General features: G+C 45.1%; 2 protein-coding genes across 2 annotated transcripts in view; one reads left to right on the top strand and one right to left on the bottom strand.

Annotated features, from left to right (window-relative positions):
• The window catches only part of T265_04912 (hypothetical protein), a gene marked incomplete at both ends in the record, with an annotated part of 23,789 nt that extends 8,606 nt beyond the window's left edge, over nucleotides 1–15,183 (top strand). Inside the window, one exon of the mRNA XM_009169772.1 lies at nucleotides 15,011–15,183. Coding sequence (XP_009168036.1) covers nucleotides 15,011–15,183 — 173 coding nt within the window. The remainder of the gene's footprint in view (nucleotides 1–15,010) is intronic.
• A 3,920-nt stretch (nucleotides 15,184–19,103) lies between these two features.
• The window catches only part of T265_04913 (hypothetical protein), a gene marked incomplete at both ends in the record, with an annotated part of 46,730 nt that continues 39,985 nt past the window's right edge, over nucleotides 19,104–25,848 (bottom strand). Inside the window, 2 exons of the mRNA XM_009169773.1 lie at nucleotides 19,104–19,719; nucleotides 20,964–21,319. Of these exons, the coding sequence (XP_009168037.1) occupies nucleotides 19,506–19,719; nucleotides 20,964–21,319 (570 nt within the window). The remainder of the gene's footprint in view (nucleotides 19,720–20,963; nucleotides 21,320–25,848) is intronic.

Genomic DNA, 25,848 nt, shown 5'->3' on the forward strand with positions numbered 1-25,848 from the left:
ATGAGCAGGAATGGTTCCGCAACAATGGCAGAAAGTCGCCCCTTGATATGCTCTGCGTAAAAGACTTGGCACTCCGTTTATCCAATAACTGGTCCTGTAAACTTGTTCTGTCATGGGCTATCCAGGTACAGCAGATTTCAACCACCCCGCGAAACTGTCGAAGACTGCACAAACACCATTATCTCATTGCTCCTATTGTCCGGCATTCTCGCCCTCCATCATTGGCCGAAAGGAGGCATCGCTTTCCCTGATCTGTAGGAAAACCGTGGAAAACGTATCATCCCGTGAAGCCGCAATTTCAACATCGAGACGCTGGATGTCAGCACACTCACGCTTCTCCTGCAATGCCTTGGAACTACAGTTACTGCCAGGATCGATGTTGAAAATATCAAGACAGCTAATTGGAAAAACAAGGTCCTCTCGTTATTCATTGATCCGTGACCGCCTAAAAATCTTCATATTCATCTTCGAACCAGTGACCTTTGTAGCGCCTCATTTGAGTTTCGTTTCATACGTCTTGTGACGTCATGGATGTGGTGAAAATTGTTCGTAATTGGGCTGATGACCATCATTTGTACATGGTGAATCTTCTTTAATCTAGTGAATTATCTGTAGGATTACAAAGGTCAGAAAAGAGCTGAGTGGTGCATGAACATAATTATGGGCATTTTTTTCGTACGTTCGGTTTGCTTTACCACAATGAATGGTGCAGCTTATTGCCTTTCCGTTAGGTTACTTCAAGGAGCTGCTCTCTGTGAGCGTTTTTACTGTTCTCGCTGGCAGTGCATTGACTGCTATTGTTGTCCTTCCTCCATGGCCCTGTTTCAGGAGAGATCCACTGAATTGGCAGAAACCACTTTCCTCAACCTAATTCTAGGTTGCATTTGACGCGGATTGCCATGTGTGGTCTTTTTTCTTGTTATTTGTCAATACATACTTCATTTGGGGCTTCATTACGGTTTTCCACACATCCATGAGACGTCACCCAGATTGGTAACAGCTAGCGCTAATTCTGGTGTTTCAGTTGAGTAAAGGCGGTCAGTATGTGCAAGCAGAGAATGTGGCCGAAAACCATCTGGCATCTTTGCCACGCTGGCTGAACATAGTGGCGGGCGGCCCTTTTAGTATAGTATACCCGTAAGAAACAAATAGAAACAAACCAACTCGGTTTTTCAAGAGCTGAAAGTTGCGAATGAATAATTCGAAGTTTGAGAGGTGCAGAATTCTGCTAAGGAAAGGGAATAAGTACTTAATCTCTATGATGGAGGGTTAAAACCTGAGGTAGCCACTTGTGAATAAAAGGGACGTACGGCTAAACGCCTGACGAAGTGGAGAACAATCGGTGTCTCGATGTTAAAGTTTTTTCCGTGCATTTGTTCAGAAAGTTGATGACAATATGGTTATTGACAAGCGTGAAGTGCACCGTCATATCATCCTTCGGAGTGCGCCTAGCCCATTCGATGTGCAGTCATGCTTCAGAACTTACGGTCTTTGAACATACCCCATACAATTAAATGAGAATCACTGGAGGTTCTGGAGACATTAACATACCTCGGTAGTCGTATTAGCTCTGACGGAAGGGTGTCTGCTAAGCCAGTGCAGTTCTGGAGACATTAACATACCTCGGTAGTCGTATTAGCTCTGACGGAAGGGTGTCTGCTATAGCCAGTGCAGTGATCTTCGGCCGGAATCGCGTTTGCCAGTTTGCGTCACTTGTGGCGCCAAAACGTCTTCAGGGTTGCATGTACCCGGCTACAGTAGGGGGTGTATTGATGTGTGGTTGTAAAACAACCACTGCGAACACTGCTAATTCGCTGACACCATCCGAAACCAGCAATGCTTCCGAGGCATCGGTGGTCAAGAACTGATTATGCCTCAAGTCTGTCCGCCGTAGCCATGTTTCGTAATCATACAACAATACAGCCTTTACTGTAATCGGGAAAACCCTTAAAACCTAGTGGTTTTGACGCCACAATTGACGCGAATTATCAGACACCTTTCGGACCTGGGATCATTGCGTCGACTATATCAGACACTTCCGTCAGAGCCAGTACAACTACCGAGATATGTAGATCTCTCCACAACATCTAGTGGTTCTCCTTGAGTAGCAAGGTGTATGTTCAGAGACTGTACGTTCTGAAGCGTTACTTTGCACTTTGAAGGTGCATGCCAGAAGATGATATGATGCTTAATCAATCCAACAAGGCTTGTGCTTCGTCTTCAAAAGTGAAGGCGATATCGTCAACTCCAAGTCGAGAAGCTTCTCACCATCGATAATTTGAACACTAGGGTTCTACAGGCCTTCAAGCCTCATTATTCCGTCGACGACGTTGAACAAGAACAGAGAGAGTTTATATCCTTATTGGACGCCACATCCTCTGCGAATACCTTTTTAAAAATGGGCACTTCTACCGATCCACTTCGGTTATGTGGGGCGATCTCTTTCTCTGAGATAGAAAAGTTGTTTAGCTGTAGCACCCTTCTGGTGCCTAGCTGCCACGCCACCTGAATATAGCACGGTGGGTAAGATACTCCCAGGTTGGTCGAGTCTAAACTTGGGAAGTCGAAATGCAGAGGTGTTCGAACCGAGGACCTTTTGATTGGTAGATTCGCGTCCTAATCGCTGAGCCATCTCGCCATCAAATAGACGCAAGTAGGTTAAACAGGCACCGACTTAGCAGTTCGCCGTAATTCTTGAGCAGTCCAGTTGGTAGGTTGTCAGGGCCAGGAATATGATGACGCTTGACTAGAGATGTACATTCGGACACTTCTGATGATGATGAGGTTCCGTGTCCACAATCCACTTTTCTGTTGAAGCCGGCAGTCTGGATTGGGGGTGGCAAGTAGCTAACTAAATTGTTCGAAGTGTTGTGCGTATTGTTCGTTTCCAGCTTTTCTCGCATTTCATTGCTTTGACCATCGGGTCCACCAAGCTTCATGGTCTGCATAGACATTCAGTTTTACCAGATTCGGGGTTAAGTTATGTTTGTCGTTGGAAGAAATCTATTTCCGGGCCCCCAGCGAATCCGCTGTCCCATCGTAAATCCAATATTTGGATTGGCTGGGTTGTGCCACAGACGGAAGTTCAGGTTCTGAGTAGCATTGCGGATATCTGTTCCGACATAGGACGGTCTGGCACGCGTTTGGGGTGCCGGTTCTGAAAGTGTCGTTTGATTTCTGGGTCTACCAGCTTCTCAATGGCTTATCGTAGTGTGTGCGTTTTGCGTAGATCCGCAAAAGCAGTATCGCCTAAGTGCATGACCAGAGTCCACGCTGGCGTTCCAGAAGGAGCGGCAGGCAGTGATCGACCCTCACCACAGGTAACTGACGGCTATTTGGATTTGAGACTGGTTCAAGGGATCGGTACTGTAAATGAAGTCTGTGATCGGCACACGTCTGAAGTAGACTATTTCCGTTGTCCGTCCGTGTCCCATACAAGCCAAGATGACCACCCTACTGGGCCTCAGCAGTGCTCAGTCTGCCTACTTGGGTGTCCATGTCAACACCAATGGCAACTATGTCTGGACTTTTTGTCCGTTTTAAAAGAGCACCTTGAGCATCAGAGCTTCAGTCAGTTGGGGCGTAGGCAAATAATAAACGAACCAAGGATAGACGGGTATCCAGTCAATTGGAGATGCATCCGCTCAGTACAGTACTCAACGGCATTTCCAACTGCACCGCCCTCTGCGGAACGGGGACCTGAAAGAAAGCGAGAGAGCAGTCTGTTCAGTTACGGAACTTGTGGTGACAGACAACGTAAATCAATTTGGTAATCCAGCGTATGAACAAGAGCCACTTGTCCTGCTTGCTTCAGTGTGAGGACAGTAAAGGCAGCGAAATGGACAGGCTTTCGGGTTTTGAAAACAAATTTAGAATTTTTCAGCGTTGTCACTGAAGTTGGGCATACAGATCCTGCAGCTGAGTATGATGCACGGTGAACAATGCGGTCAGTCCTGATGCTGAGATCCGCGGAGAGAGTATTGAAAATCGGTAGGGTAGAAGAGGGAAAACTTGAAAGTGTAAGGGAGAGGTGTCAACAGTGGCATGTTTTCGACTACCCGCCCTGGTGTATACAGTAAGTAGGGCGACCCGACTAGTGACATCACGCAACGGCGGTAGGGTATTGTTAGTTTTAATTGTCATGGTTGTACGTGCGCTAAGATATTGCCAGAGCACCCACACCTAGACAGGAGGACGATTAGGGTCCTCCATCGAAGCCGTTGGCCCAAAAACCTGGCCACAGGGCAGCCCTGTTTGGCGGAAAATGCAAGTGGATCGCATTGTTATGGAATACGTGCTCTAGCTCTCAAGCCGTAGTGCGAGGAGACTGTTGGTCAGACCTCTAACCGCTGGCCAGCCTGGTATGAGGGACTGGGTGTCACATGGACCCCACCCAGTATGCCTCAAGGGGTCAAGGAGGAGTACGGACCGCAACACCACAGTAAGGTCCAGTCTCATTGTATACTTCCAATCCGTTGCATTAGTTTGAATGGGGGGTTGCAAGAAAAAATTCCTGCCGAGCATAGCTGAATGCCTTCAAAGTAACAAGGGAAGCCGGCTTTGTTGACGGAACTGAAGACTTTTCAGCAGCCAACGAATGGTTTCACCCTTCTCGGAGCTAATTAGTCAGACGCAATCCACGGACCGCTTCATGATGCCCTTGACCGCAGGACTTGAGTCAATGTTTTTCGAGCCTCACTTTCCTGTGGGGATACTATGGGTTGTGCTACTTCTGTCGAAACGACTCTTCTTTATTAACCAACTAACTCCTCTTGCTGATGTGGTGATTCGTTATCCTGTCTGTGACTCCAGCACAATAATCCCTTGACGAACCTAAATGGAAAGTAGACTAAATATCACAAGAGGAAAGGTTCATAGTCACAGGTGAATTTAAGTTATAAGTGGTGTCACTGTCTCGGCCAGGCACTGGTATTGGAAAGGAAATAAGGTGGGTTAGGGAGTTGGTTTTATGGCTTTATGGCCCGCATGTTATCAGTGGGAGAAACAAGGTGACCACTCCAGAGTATGGATCACGAAGATAGCAGAACTCCGCTGTGGGGTCAGGTGGAAGAATGTCCTCACCTTAAGTGTTCAACGGAAGGAACAAAGGGGGCGCGTAGTTGCCAGTGACTGATTAGTGTGTACAACAAAGGTATATGTTGTAGCAACCTAGTCCGCGCTAGAAGGTTGTGTTACAAGCAAAGGGTGAACATAGATGTCAACTGCGCCTTATATTCCAAATGGTGGAGCGGTAAATATACCAGAAACTGAAATTGGATAAGGAGTTTAGTGTGTCCGGTATCCTAAGCCAGGGGGTTGAATTAGCGAACTAAACAAAGTCCCTACAAATTGAGTGGCCTGTTATTCGAGTTTTATGCGCGTAAAAATCCTTGAAAAAACTGTACAACGTTAATTCACGATATCATTCATACACCCTGAAATGCGTACCAAATCCAAAGACTTGCTGTTCGTTTGGACCGTGTTTACTGGGGATAAGGATGTGTTCGTCCAGATAAACGTCTAGATAAACTATTAGGCTGTGGTCCCAGAATTTTAGTTTTTAACTAGCGCGCAGAAGACCGAACGAAAAATTTCTCATCCAACATTTTGGTTAGTCGGGACTCTTCAGGATTGCTGCCGTACAGTACTGCTACAGGTGCCATTATCCTTACTGCGAGGATCAAGAGAACAACAGGCCCTTGTTTTAGGTTGAACCGTGACTTTTCAATCGTTCTCGTTTAGACTTACGTAATTTGGCAATATCACAGCTGTAACTCGCAGGGGTTACACAATTTAACTGCTTGGCTTTTCGATTTGACGGTCACGGATTTAAATAACACTCCAGTTTACTACTCAATCAACCGTCCAGCCGCCAGCTACCCAAACAATATAATCTGCACCGCATGCTATCGATTACGATGTAGGTAGGTGAGGATATCAGTGGGTAACAGGAATACTAAGGAAGAAGACCCCGGACTGAGATGCTGTCGCGGCAGAAGTCTACGGAGCCAGTTTTTCGATAGCGCTCGGAGTTCACAATTTCCGCTCAGTCTGGGACACCGAACAACTACTCTCAGTAATTCGAAAGTGATAAAATGGTACATGACGATTACTGTGTGACGACGTCGCTACAAAATTCTGCCATACTACCACGCTTCAGGGAGGCGCGGGCCTTAAATTGTACCAAATCATATGACTTCGGTCCGGAAAGAAAGTATTCGGACCGAGTACTCGCGCTCCGCTTCGTGGGACGTCGTTGCAGGTTGCAGAAACCAGCCGCCTGTTCCTTCGTTGACTTCTATTCAACATTCGAATCCTTCGTTTTGGGATACTCAAGAGCCCGCATTTGAGTGTATAGAGAAGCGACAACTGCTTTCGAGTTGAACTGCAATTCTCGCTAAAGCTATATCCTTTCGTCAGTGTTTTTCCGCTCCGCAGTCGTGCGGCGCAATGCGTGCAGAGCAGATCCACCCAGTCGCCGAATCACCCCTTAATCGTAGCTTCTTCATTCCTTGGAGTTGTCTTTTAGAATATGCGACATTACCCAATGCTGGAGCCTCGGAATCATGTTTTAGATAGGCATTATACGGCTACTTTCAGCGATTCTAGCGTGTTTCAGCCCTGTTTTTTGTTCCACTTGCATGGGGGCTCACGTGTTAAACGCTGCGAAGTTGAATGAAGTACGAGGACCACAGATGGAATTCCCCCTCGAACGTGAGCGCACTGAAAGATTGGGATGGTTTAATGAGGAACGGATCTTACATTGGAGGTGACACGTCGATAAATTTCAGAGTGGTTATAATAGGTTATAGGTTAAGGACTAGGCAAAGTGTGGAGGGAGCAGAATTAACGTGAGACTGTTGTTTGGTAGCATCCAGATGGCCTCACCTTGACCGAGTATTAGCATGAAAGGAGATGTATTGCCCGGGACAATCATTGTTTTCTGTGTAGGCAGAATACTTCACAGATTCCCAGATTGAAGGAAGGATTTATCGTATGGGATCCTTTGGGAGTCCCCTGCCCTGCAGGATACGGGGCGGAACGGCAATTTATGGAAATCGCGATCCGCTAGGAGCGGGTCGTTCGCCCTTCGAATGGTAGCCAGTCATCCAGAGTGAACCCGCACACCATGTCTGATTGTGATGATGGATATTTTGACTTGGCATCAGAATGACGATGTGTCGATTTTGAACCGCGTTTGGTCTCACTGCGATAGGTGATCCACACGCTGTTCGTGCAACTCCTAGACAGGTAACCAATAAAAAGAGCGATTTTGTTTTCAAATACTCATCGGTTGGCCGCCACCTATTATGATCATACTTAAAAAAAACTAGGGAAAGGAGCACAAAAGCGCGATAGGAAACACAGAAATTGTCAGTTGGTCTTATCCAAGTGTTCAGCAGCACGTGAACGTATATTTATCCTGTTTCTCGATTTTATAACAATACATTGGCAGCCGAATCTCCTTTGAAAACAAATTAACCATCAGGCCTTTCTTTGATGCTATTAACAGTGTTGACTTTCAGACGTTACTCGATGATTCCGTCACTGAATCATTCTGGATAGCCGCTCTCCAAAAGTACGCCACGAATTTTCGACAACTCGTCTCATCATGTACCATATGAGCAGACCTCTTGAAGCGAGACACCTGAAGGAACCATGTCTTTGTTTCAATGGGACGAAGCTACAAAAATTGCTGTATTGCCTCGCACCGATCATCTGATATACTCTGCGACCCATGGTCGAGGTAACTCAGTGGTTAGAGCGTGAATTTACCGACCGGAAGATTTGTTATTCGAACCTAATTTCTGCATATCGACTTCTCCTGCTAGGCTTTGTTGTTTCAATGGGACGAAGCTACAAAAATTGCTGTATTGCCTCGCACCGATCATCTGATATACTCTGCGACCCATGGTCGAGGTAACTCAGTGGTTAGAGCGTGAATTTACCGACCGGAAGATTTGTTATTCGAACCTAATTTCTGCATATCGACTTCTCCTGTCTAGGCTTGGGCGACCTGGCAGTATCTCAGCCCTCTGCTTCCTTCAGGTGGCATCTAATGAACAATTAAGGTGCACATCTAATAATGGCAGGCTCGCGTTTTCCTTTCTTTTTGAAGTAAAACGTATACGGGGGTGGACGCGCTTGAACTTGCCTGGTAACCGATCCAGGTCACATTTCCAGTGAGCTGCACAAATTATGTCATCTACGTATTAGTGTTAGTGTTCTAAGCCACCGATGCATGTTTTTAGCCCTTTTTAGCACTCATAAGCACGATTTTAGGCAAGGGACTAAACATGCACTGTTGCAATACTATCAGTTTTTTCATACAGATAATCGTTTAAAGAACTGTATATCGAGAGAGTAACTTGTGTAGTCTCGGAACGGATACCGGGCACTTCATATTGGTGGGAACCGCCGCGGTTCGGTTGTGCACAAACAGTCCGTAGCAGGGGCTACATTGGTAACCGGTCCCTAGGAAACATTTCGAGAGGAATAAGAGTTGGTCAAGCCAGACTGACACACAGTATCTAGCCAGGCCATACTGAGGTATTTGGGTATCTACAAAGAGCTCAGATTTACTTAAGTAGGCATCAACAACCATAATAAGTAACGTTCCCGTTCTCTGGTTTCTCCGAAAACTGGACATTTTCCAGGGAGCCATATAAGGGATAATATCCCCAAAAGTTTTTAGGAGATGGAGTTTACCCATCTGTTCAGTGGTAAGGTTTGCGGAACCGGGGTGTGTAGTTTTGCTGAGTCAGGAAATGCCTATTTTGAGGGGGTCACAAATGTGTCTCCAGGTTTGGAGTTGCTAGCTAATTCCTCAAATGATCTGGTAGCTCCCGAAAGCTAATGTAACTGTAAGTCTTTTGCGCCCATAATAACCCTCTTGCATCCGCCACCGATCCCTCTGTAACCTCTGACACTTTTCAAGTTGACCGTTAACCAATGTCGTTTCTTAGAGGCTTACCTTACTTGGAGCTTCTTTCGACACTTGGAAGCACTGTCGTCTCTGGTTTTGAATGTAAGCATTTCACTGAAGAGATTGGGCACTGGAGTCTCCATTCAACCACCGGCATGTGTTTTGTTTTTATCGGCGTATCAAACCAGGGGTTGGCCAACGATATGTTTATCTTTCTACTTTGTGAAGACAACCCTTGAGAGTGGCGCACATCTGTTTAGAAATGATGAATGGATATATCTCGCTTTCCGAACAGGGATAAAATATCTAATACGTACTAAACGTTCAACAACGCAATGACAGTTTCCCATAATCTGTCGGTATGTGCTGACTCAGTGCAACTCGAAACGTTTTTGGTTTCTATTCAGGATTTCATCCTGCTATGAAGTGTGTCCACGTTCACTATACTCCCCCTTTCTCACCGTTAGGATCATTAGTGTGTATGTCGCTGCTTTTGCAGAATTCGTACACGCAGTCATCTGGGCAGAAGTTTGAATATGTGATCTTCCACATACGAAGGAACTTTCAGCGGTGCGAGTACTTTGCATTTACACAGGAGGTCATGCGGAATATATTGGGCGGAGTAAACTATGTAAATAAAGATGACTTGTTCTATATCCAAAGTGCAATTCATTTGCAGTGTTTACCAGCTCAAAAGTAGGTTAAGCAAGTTCCTCCTGGGAGCTCATTAGCTGCGTGCCGCGGACCATTGTTATTGTATTGTGTAAAGGGGACCAACTACACAGGTTAAACTACCTCCTATCTGTAGAGTAGTTTCTCACTTCCTGTCAACAAAAGTCCTTCTGGACTTGGTGTTGCTCTGTGGCATGGTACAGTGGTTCTTAATCAGTAGACGCTGTCTGGTCGTCATACCGAGATTGCGGATTTAATGCTACTTGAGGCTGGCAGTAGTGTGAAATTAAAACAAACTTCGGTAAATTAGGTCTCAAGTTTGTTGCTCACGGCCCCACATCCGAGTTTCCAAATTAAAAAAATATTCCATACTAGACCAGTAAACAAATCAAAGAACACGGACTTCCGTATTTCCATTTAAATTCCTCTAGGAGGAGCATGTTACCCATAGCCATAGGGGAACACCTGTTTCGTCTTTCGGAAAGGGAATATTTCAGTGGCAACGTTGTGTTCCACTAACTGCGACTGCCACGCTAAGCAGTCCATATGGCTGACTTAATTCTGGTTACTGAACTGATCTGATTTAACCACTGGGCCACGACAGTGAAATACTTTGAATCGCAAACGGTTTGCGCGGAGCCAACTAAGCTACCGCTTGCGTTTATTTGAGTGTGATGCGAAACTGGAGAAAATATTGTCTTCAAGCAAAATCGCGCGAGTCTAATGATAGTCTTGAGCCAGTCCAAGCATGATGATGTCACACTGGGCACTGGCGTCACTGTAAACAAGCCCTTTGTGTCCCAGTGTAACATGGCACCATCCATGCAAAGTATCGCACATCCATAGTTGTCTGGGGCTTTCCGAGACCAGCCATTTCGGCTGGCATGAATAAACAAGCGCTAAGGTGTAGTGGGAGAGAAAAGCCGTATTAGGAATTCGATCAAAATTCAATTTACTCCCTGACGCCTCGCATCTGATACACTTGGGATTTTCCGTGAAGATGCGTCCGCTACCAATCTAGGTGACATCGTCAGTGCAGAGTTGAGTGGGTAAATTCCTCCTCTTCTGCCTGTGATTATACAGCATCTAAACCGTATCTGGTAGTATCTAGTAGAACTACCTCGAGTGGTGATGAAACGTTTGTAATCCAACTGCCAATCTCGGCGAACAGACCAACAACCAAGCAGCGCAACCGAGCTACCTACATTCCACAACATTGCCAATGCGTCCGTTAGTTGAGTAGCGCCATCTGTTCGTGGTTTTTCATCTGCTCTTTGTGAATTGTCTATGAACAAATCCTTTGGGTGGGAGTATGGAGGTACCCTGAGTGGAGAAGGGAGCCAAGCATCTATACACACCCTTTGCTCAGGTGTCTGCCTAGAATCACATTTTCCCACCACACAAATGTTTATCAACTCGCCTGAGTTCACCATATTTTAGGTGTGACCTTCCATGGCTTTACAAACTATCCTTCCAGTGTGGACTCACCAGGATAAGGTCTCAGGACGAGAGGACTTCGTCCCACATTCTGCATCTACCCCAAGAATCCCAGTGGACAGCAGTCAGACAAAGAGAGAACGATACTCCGTACCAAGATCAATCTACTGCTAGGCGGTCTGGAGGTGACATTGCACTGTCCTCTGCGAAAGAAACTGTGGAATTTGTAACCACTGTACAACACAAACGCGGTTTTCTACATATGAAGACGGTGATGGTGTATTGTAGGCCAGCTTTTGATTGCTACTCAGGTCTGACCATAAAACGTTGGCTAGGGTTGCTCCCGAAAGGCGTGCCATGGAGATATCATCAACGGCAGAACAAACAAGCGTGGAGCATGAATTACAAGTGAACGGATTCCGGATTGTGTGGTCCAGATGTTGTCAAGGTCAGGAGTCAAAATGTCACAGCTGGCACATCCTGCCTGGCGCACACGCATCTCATCAGTTGCTCACATGCAATCACATTCCAGGCTTACTACAGCCCGCATTATGAAGCACGAGGACCGCCATAGAAACAGGCCTACAAATTGACCCTTAGAACCGTTCCGTGCAAGGTTTTGACAAATAATAATTTTCTTATAAAGTCATAGTCATAGTCCATCAGTGCATATGACAAAAAACTTCCATTCATGGATATTTTGACTGCCAGAAATACAGACGGTACTATGTCTCCGTCTGTACATTGGAAACCCATGTGGACTGAACAATATCAGAACTTTACGAGTTTCTGTCGGTTACGGTGCAAACTCGCGTCTGTGCTTGTTCTATTCCACAGCTAGACAGGTTTGCACGTCGGATACAATCTGGGAATGAACTGAGTTGCCGCAGGATGTACTGGAGTCGGATGAATACCGTGACCAGTTCATCGAAAAGCACCTCACTCTGAGTGACAAAATGAAGGTTCCACTCACAATACCGATAAAGACCACTTATAGCTATGTTTCTTGCACTAGTGATCATGCTTTGAGCCTATTTAGACGGATGTTAAAAGTATCCCTGCACCGTAGTTACAATGCAGCGCAGGAGTACGTAAAAGGAAAGGCACTGGCCATGCCACTGCTGCCAATCAAAGTGTCGAAATCTGCTTTGTCTACGACTCATTGCACTTAACAATTAACCTAAAATCATGGTCATACTTATATCAGCAGATCTAGCATGGGGCCTAAAATGCATGCAAAGAAGCATGTTCCTAAAAATCCATGTACCATGTCACCTGACCCTAAATTAATGCTAATCGATTCCAGGGTTGAATCACGTAACGCCAGGCATTCAGTCGACTCAACTCATCGTTGCTTAATCCTTTTAGGTCTCTCCTGTGAGCTCAAAAAGACCTAAAGGTCACTTTGAGACAGCCTTGGTTTTATGAATCGGTCACGTCTTAGACACGAATGTTGTAGGCTGCAGTATATTGTGTTTTATGTTGCGTGGCGTGTTTTGCAAAGAAAGAGAGTAGAGAAAGTGAATTCATGCTGCAACCTTGTTTTCTTTTCTGTCTTGTTCGAATTTATCGGGGAACCACGCTGCTTTAAATGATTGTATGTCGTAGAAGTTAACCGAACTATTGTGAACCTAGTGAACACACTAGGTCAAAGGTTAAATGCGGCTCTGTGTAACCATATATAAGAGAATAACTCAATTATTTCTGTTGAACTTTCAACTGCTATTTTGATGATCTCATGCTCACCGTACATCATATCAAGACCTATGAACCGTAAATACGGTAATTGTGCGCTTCCCATTTACACCCCTTTTGTTTGAATGCCTCTATTGTCCGGGCGCAATTACTCTGGTGAGTTCACACCAAACAAGGGGAGCACTGAACTCAAATTCTGTCTTAGTAAGTCTAATCAGCAGTGCATACCGTTGGACCTGTCCGGGCTTGGATTCCGGGCTTTTGATATTCCAGATCAGCATGTCGCCACTGTCCCAGAAGCGCACGCTGGACACACTTGAGTTATGATACCTGAGCAGTTCGGACATGCACACATTGCTGGAATCACCAGGCTGTGCAGTTCTTTAGTGCACACTAGCGGGTATTCGGTTGATACAGTGAACTAGTTACGCAGTAACTAAAGACAGTTAGCGAATTCATTGTGGGATTATCGTTTGAATCTTCAAGAGATACAGGAGCAGCCCACTGGCCCGAACAACGAGAAGTCAGCATGGTCCGGGTATGCAAGGGTGTCACCCAAGAGTTGTCCGAATGGCGTAAGTTCTTTCATACATTTTCACCCATCGTTTGTTCCTGAACCTGTATGTAGAGTTGGTGCATCGTGGCATTTCGATGATAGACAGTGAAGACGTATAACGGCGTGAACATTAATCACCCTCGGTACAATTTAGCTCGCACAAAGATTATTTTGTTTGTCACAATGCACGAGGTGGATTGAAGGGCACGCGTGGGTCATGAAGTTCTTGCCCCCGGGTTCAATGTTAAGCTGGCCTTCGCGTGCTGAGATACAGTTGGCTTAAGTAAATCTTGAAAACGGTAAGGTCGTTCCCCATAGTTTTTCTATGATGGCCAGATGTACTAAATCAGTGGTTTCGATGGAGCGATTTGGAGCAGTGCTTTATAAAGTTGGATTCACGTTCACCTAGTTCTACACATCAATGTAGGAATAACTATCAATCAATCATTTTCATCACCATCATCATCTTCAGCTGAAGAAATCGCGCACAAATGTTACATTATTTATAGCTGCTGCAGTTTCGTTCGTCGGTTATTTTGTGAGATAGGGAGTGGATAGCTACGCATTAGTGGCGGTAGCTTATATAAATAGTGTGTGAACTCAGGGGTATCAGTGGATCTTTCATTGAGGAGACCGAGATGGGAGGCTATTTACTGAAGCCAACAACTTGGATACGCGCGCCATGGAGAACGTGACTTGGTAACGTCTATCAGGGTCCCTAACCGCCTATAGATCTCCTACTCAGGGATACAGCACAGCTGAGCTAGCAGGCGATGGTTTTCATATTTCGCTATCACTTGGCTCTTACCATCCTCCACGTGGTCGTCTGAGAGACGTACATCAGGAGACACTGAGTTTTTCGAACCCAACACATACGTTTGATAGTGGGAAAATCTTTCCCATTTCTTTACAGCTTGTGATTTGAAGTTTGGTGATAGTTGAATCACATGTCGATTACGCTGGTGATTCTAACGACTAGCCGATTAAGGCTGATTAAATACGATGCACTCGCGTTTTTCGCCATAACAACGCACTGGGAGAAAAATTCTGATTAAAAATCCCGTTCTACCTCGTCATTCGATACCAAACCACCACCGCTTTCATGTGTTTTCGGGCCACAAATGAATGGCTGCTAAGAAAGCCGTTACAGTAATTTTATAAACTGTTGAGCTGCCTTGCTGTCCAATAAATGGATACAAACGGTGAGCTGGTAAATTATCCATCACTGCTAACGTTAATTAGAGATATCTCAGCTACATACATCTTATTTACTCCCGACTTCATCACATCAGTCGACCTCTCGAAATACTGATGAATGGCAGACTGGGGAGCTCTGTCAAGGAGACGGTAGCTAACAATGGATTTGTTGGTTGAGTTCCTCCTTTGTTCTTCGGCTCTAATCTAACCTCTCCGATAACGTTTCTGTTGTGACTGTTTGGTGGGCTGAATCATGGTATAGGCACCTCGGAATGATTGTGGTAAGCTAGCATTAAGTCCCTCCCCCGTCTACCTTTACTATTTTCTTTACAATAAGGCCTTCAAATAAGTCATGGTTGTACGGCAGTGAAGCATCGGTGTTGAATACTGATGTCATGCTGGCGATGATGATGATGAGCTGAATCACCCTCTGGCATTCAGAACACATGCCGAAGCCCGCTCCATTTATAGGGTGTCATCAGCATGTTTTTTGTTTGTGGGCTCTTTCTTCCGAAAAATTCTCAAAGGACCCGATACTTCCGATGCGCACAATTCACCTGACATCGAATTCAAAGTTTGGGGGACACCCACTATTCACAGTAACCAGGTTGCTGAACCACACGACGCCTTGGAGCGCACTGAAGGTCTAAAATCTACCGTTGACAAAAGAACGGAAGTCTGGTCAACAGAACGGATATAATGGGTCGGTAAAACCCGGCCCTGCCTTACATACTCGGAGGGATATTTTTTCTTCGATCAAATTGACGAGTTTATAACCACTTCTCAAGCAAATTAATTATTCAGTTACATTCATTCGCCTGGGTGCTCACAAAATCATAATCGACCCACTCAACTTACAGGCAGCATGACGACTACAGGAGGCTGTTCCCCTCAAAGCTAATTGGTTCGGAATATTTACATCAACCCGAGGACTTCGGAGGTCCCATCCGTTTCCGAAAAATCGCACACAACGGCGTCAAACCCACAATGTCAGCGGTCAAAGGCAGAAAGGTCTACATCCATGAGATCGCATTGGTGATGCAAACATACCGAAGTTGGTATCGAGTTTTCTCGTTACACTGCCCATATGCTCATAACTGGAAACCCTGACCAGAGATATTCGTGAAGTCGGATGTACCGTAAGAAATATGGTGCGATATACCGGTTTTAGTGTTTCTCAGCATTGTGACTGGCTGCCACCAGATAAGTCGGTTGTGTAGACAGTGTCTCAGATACATCCCGGAGATCATCTGCATCCAATCGAATATTCATATCTCGTGTAACCTCACGCCATTCAGTAGCATGGTGTCGTTAAGAGTCCCTCTCAGCACCTGGGGTAGAAAAACTGGAGCTATGAGTGCTGCAGGAGATAGTAGCAAACGAGGTGACCGAAAGCAGGCAAGGTAAAGCACGTGCTAAAAGTGGCAAAATAACGGAACATGCATCTGGAAGCGATTTCTTAAGAATACTTAATCTATGCTGTCCAAAAGTCTTGTTTGTTTAACTCTTCTAGCCTTCATCTTTGGTGGTTTTCGGTCGTCTTTGAAATAGAAAGAACAATACCGTTGTGACGAAACCGAACTGTAGATTACGTACGTGTAAGCTATATACTTGTATGCACTGCACGCCGAAGTAAGAACAGTCTAGAACTCTTCGAAGAACAAATAATTGTGCTTCAATAGCACTGCCTACTTTTGTCACCGAAAAAAAACAAAAGGACTTACAGCATTGTTGGTTCCCACAGTGTCCCTTAATAAGCGGCTCCATGTGTACGCATGATCCAATAACGCTCGGAATGTGTCGCATGAAAATTTGTCAAGCGATACCGTTTGACATGGCTGGTCATAACAATTTCTATAAACATCCAGTCATACAGATTAAGTGTAGACGGAGCAAGTGCATGGCAACCTCGAGGCAGTGAACCACCCGTTTGGACATAAGGATCACACAAAATTGCAAATGGCAAACAGCGTTCGGAACTAGAGCCACAGGAGGATAATATGAAATCGACTAGGCACGGGATTAAATGTTATTATTACGGGCATTTGCAAGCAGAGTATCTGTCAGACACGGAACGAAAAATGAATGTGGTATCCCAGACACAAAAGTGATCCAAGTTCAAGTGCGTCAAGCGGGGTTCATTGTTCAAGAGCGATATAGTTTTACAAATGCCAGAGTACCTGCATGCAGATATTCGGGTTTGGAGCTGAAAATAGGCTGAAATGGACAAAAATGTCAATGAGGCGAATCAGCTGGAAAGTTCATCTGCATAAAGGTGAGCGACGACGGGCATCCTCGTTAGCTCGGTCAGTAGAGCATCCGTCGGGTAAGCAAGAAGTCCGTGACTCGAGTCCATTTACAGGCACGTCTTTTCGAACAGCGTATGTCAAACCGGACTTTTCGCCTCAAGAGCAAAGTTGTCACGACTGAAAGCGATCATACAGCTAGGGTCAAACAACACCTAGCCGCTACGTGTTACCAACGTATTGGAAAGGAAAGTCCAGCTGTAACACCCTTTCGGTGCCTGGCTGCCATGCCACCCGAAGGAAGCACGAGGGCTGGGATACTGCCAGGTTTCCCACGCCTAGACAGGAGAAGTCGAGTGGCAGACGTCGGGTTCGAACCACGGACCTCCCGGTCGGTAAATTCGTGCACTAATCACTTGGGCCATCTCGCCCCCAATATTGACAGTGGGAACATCACGTCTGTGATGAATGGTGATAAAGCTGAACCTGGTAGGTATTTCCAGTATGTGATAAACCACATAGGGCATGGCAAGTGATATCGATTGTATCCTAAAACGCAATCCAAAAACAGCCTCAGGAACTGCCAAAAAGGGACAGAAAGGATTGGCCAGATTCCCATACCCACCGGAAATATTTTACCGCTGTGTAAAGGGTATTTATGTGGCGAGTAGACGGGACGAAGTCAATGAATTTAACAACTATCCTGATGACTTGGATCCCTACGAGAAATTTGGTGTGGCAATAGATTCAGCTTCGAAAAAAACTGTCTCTTAAACCGCATAATACATGACTGGTAGGAAACCAGAGATCATAGTAGTACGGGAGCCAGCTGACTCTGATACTCTTTCGAACTATTCGTCGGCTCGTCGTAAGCCTGTATTGGCTAGTATTGTCTAGTCAATGTTCCACCAGGCAAGAGCTCTGCGTATAGAAGTTGATGGGACGGCTGCCAAAAGCAAAGTGGATATCTACCTAGTTTGATTATTAGTACCGGCATTGGTACTTGTATGGAGATGAGATGGATAGTAGGTTATTCTATGCAAACCATGAGCGAGTGAAGAGTCCAAAGCACGGCTAACAAGAGTATTGATCCGAAAAGGAAACACGACTATCTACAGCGTCTTGGGTGATTGATCGTCTCTTGGGAGACGCGTTTACGAAAATCAAGTTCAACAATTGCATTAACGTCACAAGACAGAAGGCTAGAGAACTTCACAACAGCGTCGGCCAGCACAAGAGCAAAATAGACAAAACACATGATTATCCAGCGGCATTCTCAGAACCGACAAATACGGGACGAGAACTAGACATGGGAAACGAAACGGACTTAGAAAATGGGACAGTAACAATCACCAAAGGCGTAGAATTGATGAGTGTACGGTGGGTAGTTTTAAAGCAGTGATTGAGGCACGTGACCTTATGCGGTTATCAGTGAAGAGAAGCCGTCAACAGAAGCGGCCTTAATCTAAATCACGTAAGCCAAACCGACGACGTGATCTCAGTTCCCTAACCAAAGTGTCGTGGCACATACTGTGCCATAAAGACCAACAAGTTGCAAAAGGCACCCGAGAATTATCACCAATTGAAGTGTCCTGAAGCGGAAGACCAAGAGCGCCAGCCACACCAAGTTGATGTGCATACTCATCCGATCACTCTCGGTCGCTTAGCCAACAGTAAACACATTTGGTGTGCTAGCCGGAAGGGCTCTCGCTGATTGATTTCCCGTTCACCTTGGAACTCAGCCAACCTGCTTACTTGATCTGATGAAGCTTTTGTGTCGGAAGCGAAACTCTGCCCAACCGCAAATTCATCGACTATTGACTAGTTCCTTCTGAAACGACAGACAGCTGTTAGTTGAGCCAAAAATCACAACTCAGAACCATCAGCTGCGAAAACCGACCCACGGTCTGGAATCGTTGAATCTCTCTCCAACTATCTGATTAGTCTCAATAGTGACTAAATCGCTCGGGTGACTGCTTTCTTCATCCGACCGTGCATTCACATTGCACACCCTGTGCGGTTCCAAACCCATTGTTCTGTAATGATTAGGTCAGCCACGTGGATCGACCATTAATCAGACGAATGTTTGAATCACTCAAGAGCTTCGGTTGTTAGGCCAGAGCTGTCATCAGCATAACCCATTTAGATGTGAGGTGGAAGGACCAAAGTTCATGTGCTTCCTCTTAACTCAGTTGGCCTAGCACCAACACACCCGAACAGATTGAAGTTGCAAAGCACACTCAAAAGGATTTGGTGAAGTAAACTGGGATAACCAAACTCTAGGCAAGTCCCATAAACTATCGGGCGTAACAGTCGCTTATCCAAACTAACCCACTGATTTTGCCCAGTGATAGCAAGAATTTGGTTGATTGATTCTCTATTTGCCTTAAAACTCAACCAACCCATAGTTGGCTTGACTTAATCACTTGACTCGAAAAGGTTTTTTTAGAAGCAGAGCACAAAATGTGCCGACAAAATGTGCCAAACTCCTTTGCAACGGTATAACAAGACAACACAGGGCAGGGCAAAATAGTCTATTATTCACCGAATATCATACGGAAAGCAAAAATACCCATGGACCGGAATTTGTAGTTAGGCAATCATTCAATTCGCCTGGATTCGGGAGAGGGGGCTGAGCACTCGCAGTCAAAAAATCAGCGCTGCATCGTATCGGAGAAAGAAAGGGGAAGGTTTGTACGATTGAAAATCAACTGGAACCAAAGTTGGCTACGGAGATCTGGAAAAATAAAGCTGCGGTCCATTCAACCTCATTGGATCACCTCCGTTTTTGATTTATTCTTCCGTGATGGTGTTCGGGCTTGCTTGTTCCGTTGGAGTTCTCAAGCATTTCATAGACGACCGTCGTTCGCCGAAGCTTGGCTTTAGGAGATGGCTCATTCGACCCCACTGAATGGCGTAAAGAGGTCGCATCATTGCTTAAACTTCGCTTACGAGGTAATGAATCGCGCTGTTCGGTTGGCCTTGTTGGGCTGGAAGAAAATTAAGAACAATAACAGTAATATTGATGAATGCGTGACTCACTCACACGCTGAAAATTCGCTGGGTTCATTCGCTGAGGTAGGACAGCCAGATATGTGACAATTCAACGTGAAGTACAAGCACATCTGTGTGACGCGAGGTGGTGTCCGCGAATAGTTGCAAGTCAGAGTCCTCATACTGTTCTCGTCTTTTCGTCTGTTATCCATAGTTGAGTCCCCACTCGCAAATAATCAGTGTCTATTCACCAAATCAGTAGTTTTAGCAGAAATCCTGATAACTGACAAGTCTCAATAGGATGCCACTTAAGCAGATATAGGCATATCGCGAGATGAAGGCTGTGCCTTTAAGGACTAGGCATCCACCTATCGGCTTTGCTAACTGGTTAATTTGGTTTGGAATGCATATTGCGTATTCTCACCAACTTTTGAATTGATCGGGCGAATTGACCAGTCACGAATACGAGATTACACCCTGCAGTTAAAATCGGCCCATCCACAAAAGTCGAGAAAAAACAGCCATTTCCTCCTTGTTGATAATATTCGGCGGTGCATGTCTTGCGAAACCTTACAGAGATTCGAACCAACGATTTCTCAGTTAGTGCTTGCGGATTACAGTATTTGGTCACGAATGGATGAGTCTCTTAGGATAACTTGGCGCCATTCTTCACTTATATCATTTGTATCATGTGATCCGATGTTGAGTGTGAAAGCTTTTCACATGGAAAGCCCATTAGGCTTACACGATTTTCCCTCTCTGAGCGGATTGTTCGTAGTTCGCACATAGTGGAAAAAGTTGGAGGTTTTAATCAGGATTCCATCCTGAATGTGAAGTACAAGTTGGGTGCATGTTAACCAGACCTCTGAACAGTCTCGCATGATTGAACAATGGCACTGGACTACTAAGTGAAAAAAAGGGGGATTGAATCGCCTTGGAGATCCCCAGGAAGGACAAAACGGCCTCACAATGTTGCACAATTCCACTCTTACGGTGAAATCCAGAATGGAACCTCAAAATCCCTCCGCTGTATACAAACAAAATGTGGTTATTCATTGACCAACAATCTTCGATGGGAACATGACAAGATTCAGCGGGTTGTTTCCTACAAGAGGTACCGAGTATTAGCTACATACCAAGCATAATAAACAGTAAACGTTAATCCAACAGACTGGTTACTGCGTAACTTAGAGGAACACAACAAGCTGGGTTGGAGCTATAATACATACCAGTGGCTCACCTTCCAAGGTATTCCGAAATGAGGTTATCGAAGTCAGACGGTGATATGGTTGGGTCTAATTCCGCACTGCCGTGTCGAGTAACTAGATCAACAGAATCGTAGTCGTCTACCGTTTCCGAAGAACAGGGTGACACAGTCCCATCCTCACGATCCGTGATAGCATGCTTACGGCCATTGAGCCAACTTCGCAGTCGACCATCGGCGCCGAAAAACCTCATGAACGAAAGGACGAACTCATGCGAGATATCCTCCAATTGGTCCACAAGTTCCCGACGCTTATTGTCGAAATTCTGAATGAATGTTGAACCGCGTTTCATGAATGTTTCAAAGTTGTCTTGCAACCGCAACTTCTTCTCCTGAATGGGTGGTTGAAAAACAAAAATTCGTCCGCGAGGACCTTTGAGCAAGGCCCAGTTTGGGATGTTTATCCGGTACAAAATTAAAATAGCCGTCTGCATACAGAAACCCTCCTGAATGGGTGGTTGAAAAACAAAAATTCGTCCGCGAGGACCTTTGAGCAAGGCCCAGTTTGGGATGTTTATCCGGTACAAAATTAAAATAGCCGTCTGCATACAGAAACCGAATGGCGAAACACATCCTACATCCGTGTATGTGCGAAAGTAGGTCAGGCCAATTTTCACAACGAACTAACGTATTGAAACCGGTATACAGATCGAAAGACAGAGGTTGTAAATACAGAAGCATGAAACGCTGCTTACAAATCTGAGAGTCAGCGATATCAACAGAACCGTTTTATGTGGTTTTATTATGGCTCTCATAAACTAAACATGGCTCCAGAATACATTGACACATACTAGGAAGCAGCAGCAACCACTTCATAGAAAACTGAAGATCATACACACAGTAACCAGAAAGAAAGTGGTAAAAAAAACATATGGTGCATACTCAATACCACATCCAAGAGAACTCTCTCAAAAGGGAGTAAATGAAAATAGTCCATAATGGTGATTCTCGAAAAACCAGATACAGTGCACCATTCCGCCAAACGGGATAGGTGGAAAACCTCTTTTCTCCGCGGTGGATCACCTTCGGGTGGATCACCATATCAGTAGTACGGTAAGAATCATACGCGTACTTCATGTTCTCAGCCAAAATTCTCATCCCCTATTCGCCCGGGTTATTATACACGGCAATATAGTAATTCTCATAAGATAGGCTACATCAAGGGGGAGTCCACAGACGGCGGTTTCTGCAAGAATCCATACGAAGTGGTCGCTTCCAACATCCGGAAAAGACGAAAACAATAAAAACTACACACTTCAGGAAATGAATAGCACGTCTGAACAAAAGGAGTTCAACACGCGAATCGACGCATCAGTTGCTTCCAACCTGCTCGAAACTTGGTCTAAATGACTGGGAACATTCAAGTTTGTATTCGTACTCTTGTCATGAATAGCTGACAGACGTTGGATGTACCTCCACACGACAGCAAAAACACTCATTTGGAGTTCTTTCCTCCAAATGCTATTCAAACCCGGGTGTTGCCAATCACGTTAAAGTTGGTTACCGTGATATATTTGTATATTATCGACTGGTTTTAACGAGCAAGGTCTTGTATACGAGTGGAGATAGAATCATCTGCAACAGTGTGCTGGTGCTAAATACCGGTACCCAAAACCAGAACAACCAGAAAATCTAATAGGAAATCCATTGTGATCCTAGGCCTCCATGACACTGAACAAAGAGGTTTCCCACATGTCATCAGTTTGGAGAGAATTCAACGTTGTTTTACAAAACGATGGAATGAAAAAGAGTGCAGCATAATCCACATTTGAACACAATTGGCCACCTGAGTCTTTACTCTTGAAGCTACCACAGTTATCAGTCATGAAATCATCACCCGGTTCATATAAAAATATTCCAACTCCGCCAGGTCTATTCACTACTGAGGCTGGAAGTGTTGTGCTTTGGTTAAATCCTTTTAGCTGTCAGACAACATGGAACTAGATGAAAAGTTTTCGAGAAATACACTAACTTGCAAATCAATTTGGTTTTCACGAGAGACTCAACTGAATCTCTCGTTTATGATATTCTACAACTGAATGTGCTGCACACAGACCGCCTCATGATTCAGTTGGAACGATATTCGAAATATCGCAGTGTATTTTCATAAAGGAGACTACTCACAAGGTTGCTGAATAGTTGTTCGACAAATAGTTATACGGTAAAACGAAACAACAACTTGAATAGGACAGCATCAATTTGTCAAATGCTTTGCACAAGTCTCACGTTATAAACTCACAAATTCGACAGGTAATGCACGCAGACTTGGGCTGGGTTTCCATGGAATTGAATCCGGAAAAGTTCCTTTCACACAAGCGGCAGACACAATCGCTTTGTTCCTTCAACTTGATCCCCTACATGTATGTCGCTTTCTGTTCGACTATGCTCGGCTGGGTTGCAAAATGCCATACACAGTGGATGGTTTGTTGGTACACATATTTTCGACTGAGTTCGCATATTATGAGTCAAATGTTCGTGAAATCTTTCTGACAAAATAAGTCAATGTTCAGAATATTCTCCGAAACAGCTACCGGCCAACATCCACGGGCACGCAATGAACTACGCATCTTTAACGTGTTTACATATCGTCACGCCCATTCTTCTTATAAAAGGCCAGTGTCACTATTGATCTTTCGGTCTACAGAGTCTATATATGAAGTAATATGGTCTCTCACATAATTGAGCTTAACAGCTTTGGTGTACCATTGATATTACGTGCACCTGTTTCTGATTATCTGGCTGATAACTGACCATCAGCTGCCGACAGTCCGGAAAAGGACGTTCTTCTGTAGACAGCGTCTCCATCACAATCCCTGTCGGTGGATGAGAAAAACAAGTCTGGATAACTTTAACCCTTGGTTTTCGGTCTCCGCAGCACGAGCCCAGAACTCGTGGTAGTACTCGTCTGTAGTACTATCAAGTCTTTAATCAAACAGCCACTCTATTAACCGACCAAAACCTCCTGTTGCGTGACTTTATTTCTTTAAATAACCCAAAACAAGGAGCAACAGTGGATATCTATTTTCGTTCATTGCGAGTGTTTATTCGCCAGGTACGTTTGCAATGTTCAATAATCGAGGAAATGATTCGGATTGCAGGTATGCTTGCAGTTTACTTTGACTATGCAGCGCATATGGGCAAGGAGATCTGTAACTTTGGATCAAATCTAGTCGCCCTGTTACCGAAAAGTACAATTCCCGTACAGTCAACCCATCGTCACTGCAGATCTGCATAGATCCGACCCAAACACATCTGCCTAAAGGAGTTCCCCGGAGGAATCTTTATCGTAAAATACAAGTGCATACTGTAGACCGCTGGTGGATTCAGTCGTTCAGTGAAAAATGAAACCCAGGACTCATAGTATGAATTTCGATAGACGCTAGGACTGATCCATCCAATTACGGGAACAGAACGCAACACGAATTGTATTCGACATGCGTCAATACCACCACCTATGCGCTGTTCACGGCATGTGCGATTTACATAAGCGAACAACGGTAACAACATCCAACACGAAAATTTCCTCTGCACCGTTAGCGGTCAAAATCGACCGCACAGTCGTGCGTTCACACAGAATGTCTGGATTTGGTCTCACTGCTCAACACAGTTGGGGCATTGCGCGCACACACACACACATTAGTCCATCATGAATATTCATTCCGTGAATGTCCTCCAGAGTAAAGACGTTGTACCGAATCGTACGATTAGCCTGATAATAAATGCTCATGTTTTCTAGATACTTGAGTTATGCCTGGGGGCCCACGGGCGAATGAAAGTAAAGGAAAGCACGCGCTGAAACGGAGTGTGACATATTTGTGAGATTGCCAGGTTACATGATGTATGTGGCCTATATTCCCTTAACTGATCAGATCTCAAACAAAGTACAATCGAACAAGTTCCTGAATCTCGTAAGCTAATCACGGAATAGTACGGCGAGTCCGAGTTGACGGATAAAAACACACCAGAGAATTTCGTGAGAAGACATGCTACGTTGAGATTTTTGGAAAAAATACGAAAAGCGTCACCTTTCAATCGAGGATTTTGGTTGCTTTTCCCTGCTCTACACACCACCGACCACAGTGAAACAAAAGAAAATTGTCGTTTGCATGAGTCAGGTCACCGACAGCCAGTTTTGGATGGTAGCATTTGTGTCAGAAATTCGCGACCCATAAATGGACCAACTTAATCCTTCTTTTTGACATTGACGAAAGATGTCCACTTCACTATAAAAACAATACTGATTGTTCGCCGAATTGAGTAAGTTGTTGCTAGCGAATAGAACAGCTATCCACACAACCTGAGCTACCAATAGTCCCCTATAGATGGACGCTTTTCTATAGAGGAGAATGTCGGTAGCTCAGGTAGCGTAGATGGTCGTTGGCTTGTTCCCTGAGCTGGGCAATTTGGTTGCAAACGTTTCATCACCAATCGAGGTGACATCATCAGTGCGTAGTTGTGCGTAGCGGTGGGTTAGTGGTTGTGCGTTCAGTAGTGTTACGTGTGTGTTGATATACGCGCTGGTAGCCGGGGATGACCTTTGACCGCGATTAGTTATTCTGTAGGGCGGTTCCATTGGTTGTTCTTTTTATCCCGAGTCCCAAAATCGACTAGACCACGACGGCGAGGGATGCCAGGTTCAAAAGTCACGTGGGCATCGGCGAATGAGGATACGGGATAAAAAGAACAACCAATGGAACCGCCCTACAGAATAACTAATCGCGGTCAAAGGTCATCCCCGGCTACCAGCGCGTATATCAACACACACGTAACACTACTGAACGCACAACCACTAACCCACCGCTACGCACAACTACGCACTGATGATGTCACCTCGATTGGCGATGAAACGTTTGCAACCAAA

The sequence above is a fragment of the Opisthorchis viverrini genome (genome assembly GCF_000715545.1).
Source record: "Opisthorchis viverrini unplaced genomic scaffold opera_v5_86, whole genome shotgun sequence".
In the NCBI taxonomy this organism is placed as follows: domain Eukaryota; kingdom Metazoa; phylum Platyhelminthes; class Trematoda; order Opisthorchiida; family Opisthorchiidae; genus Opisthorchis; species Opisthorchis viverrini.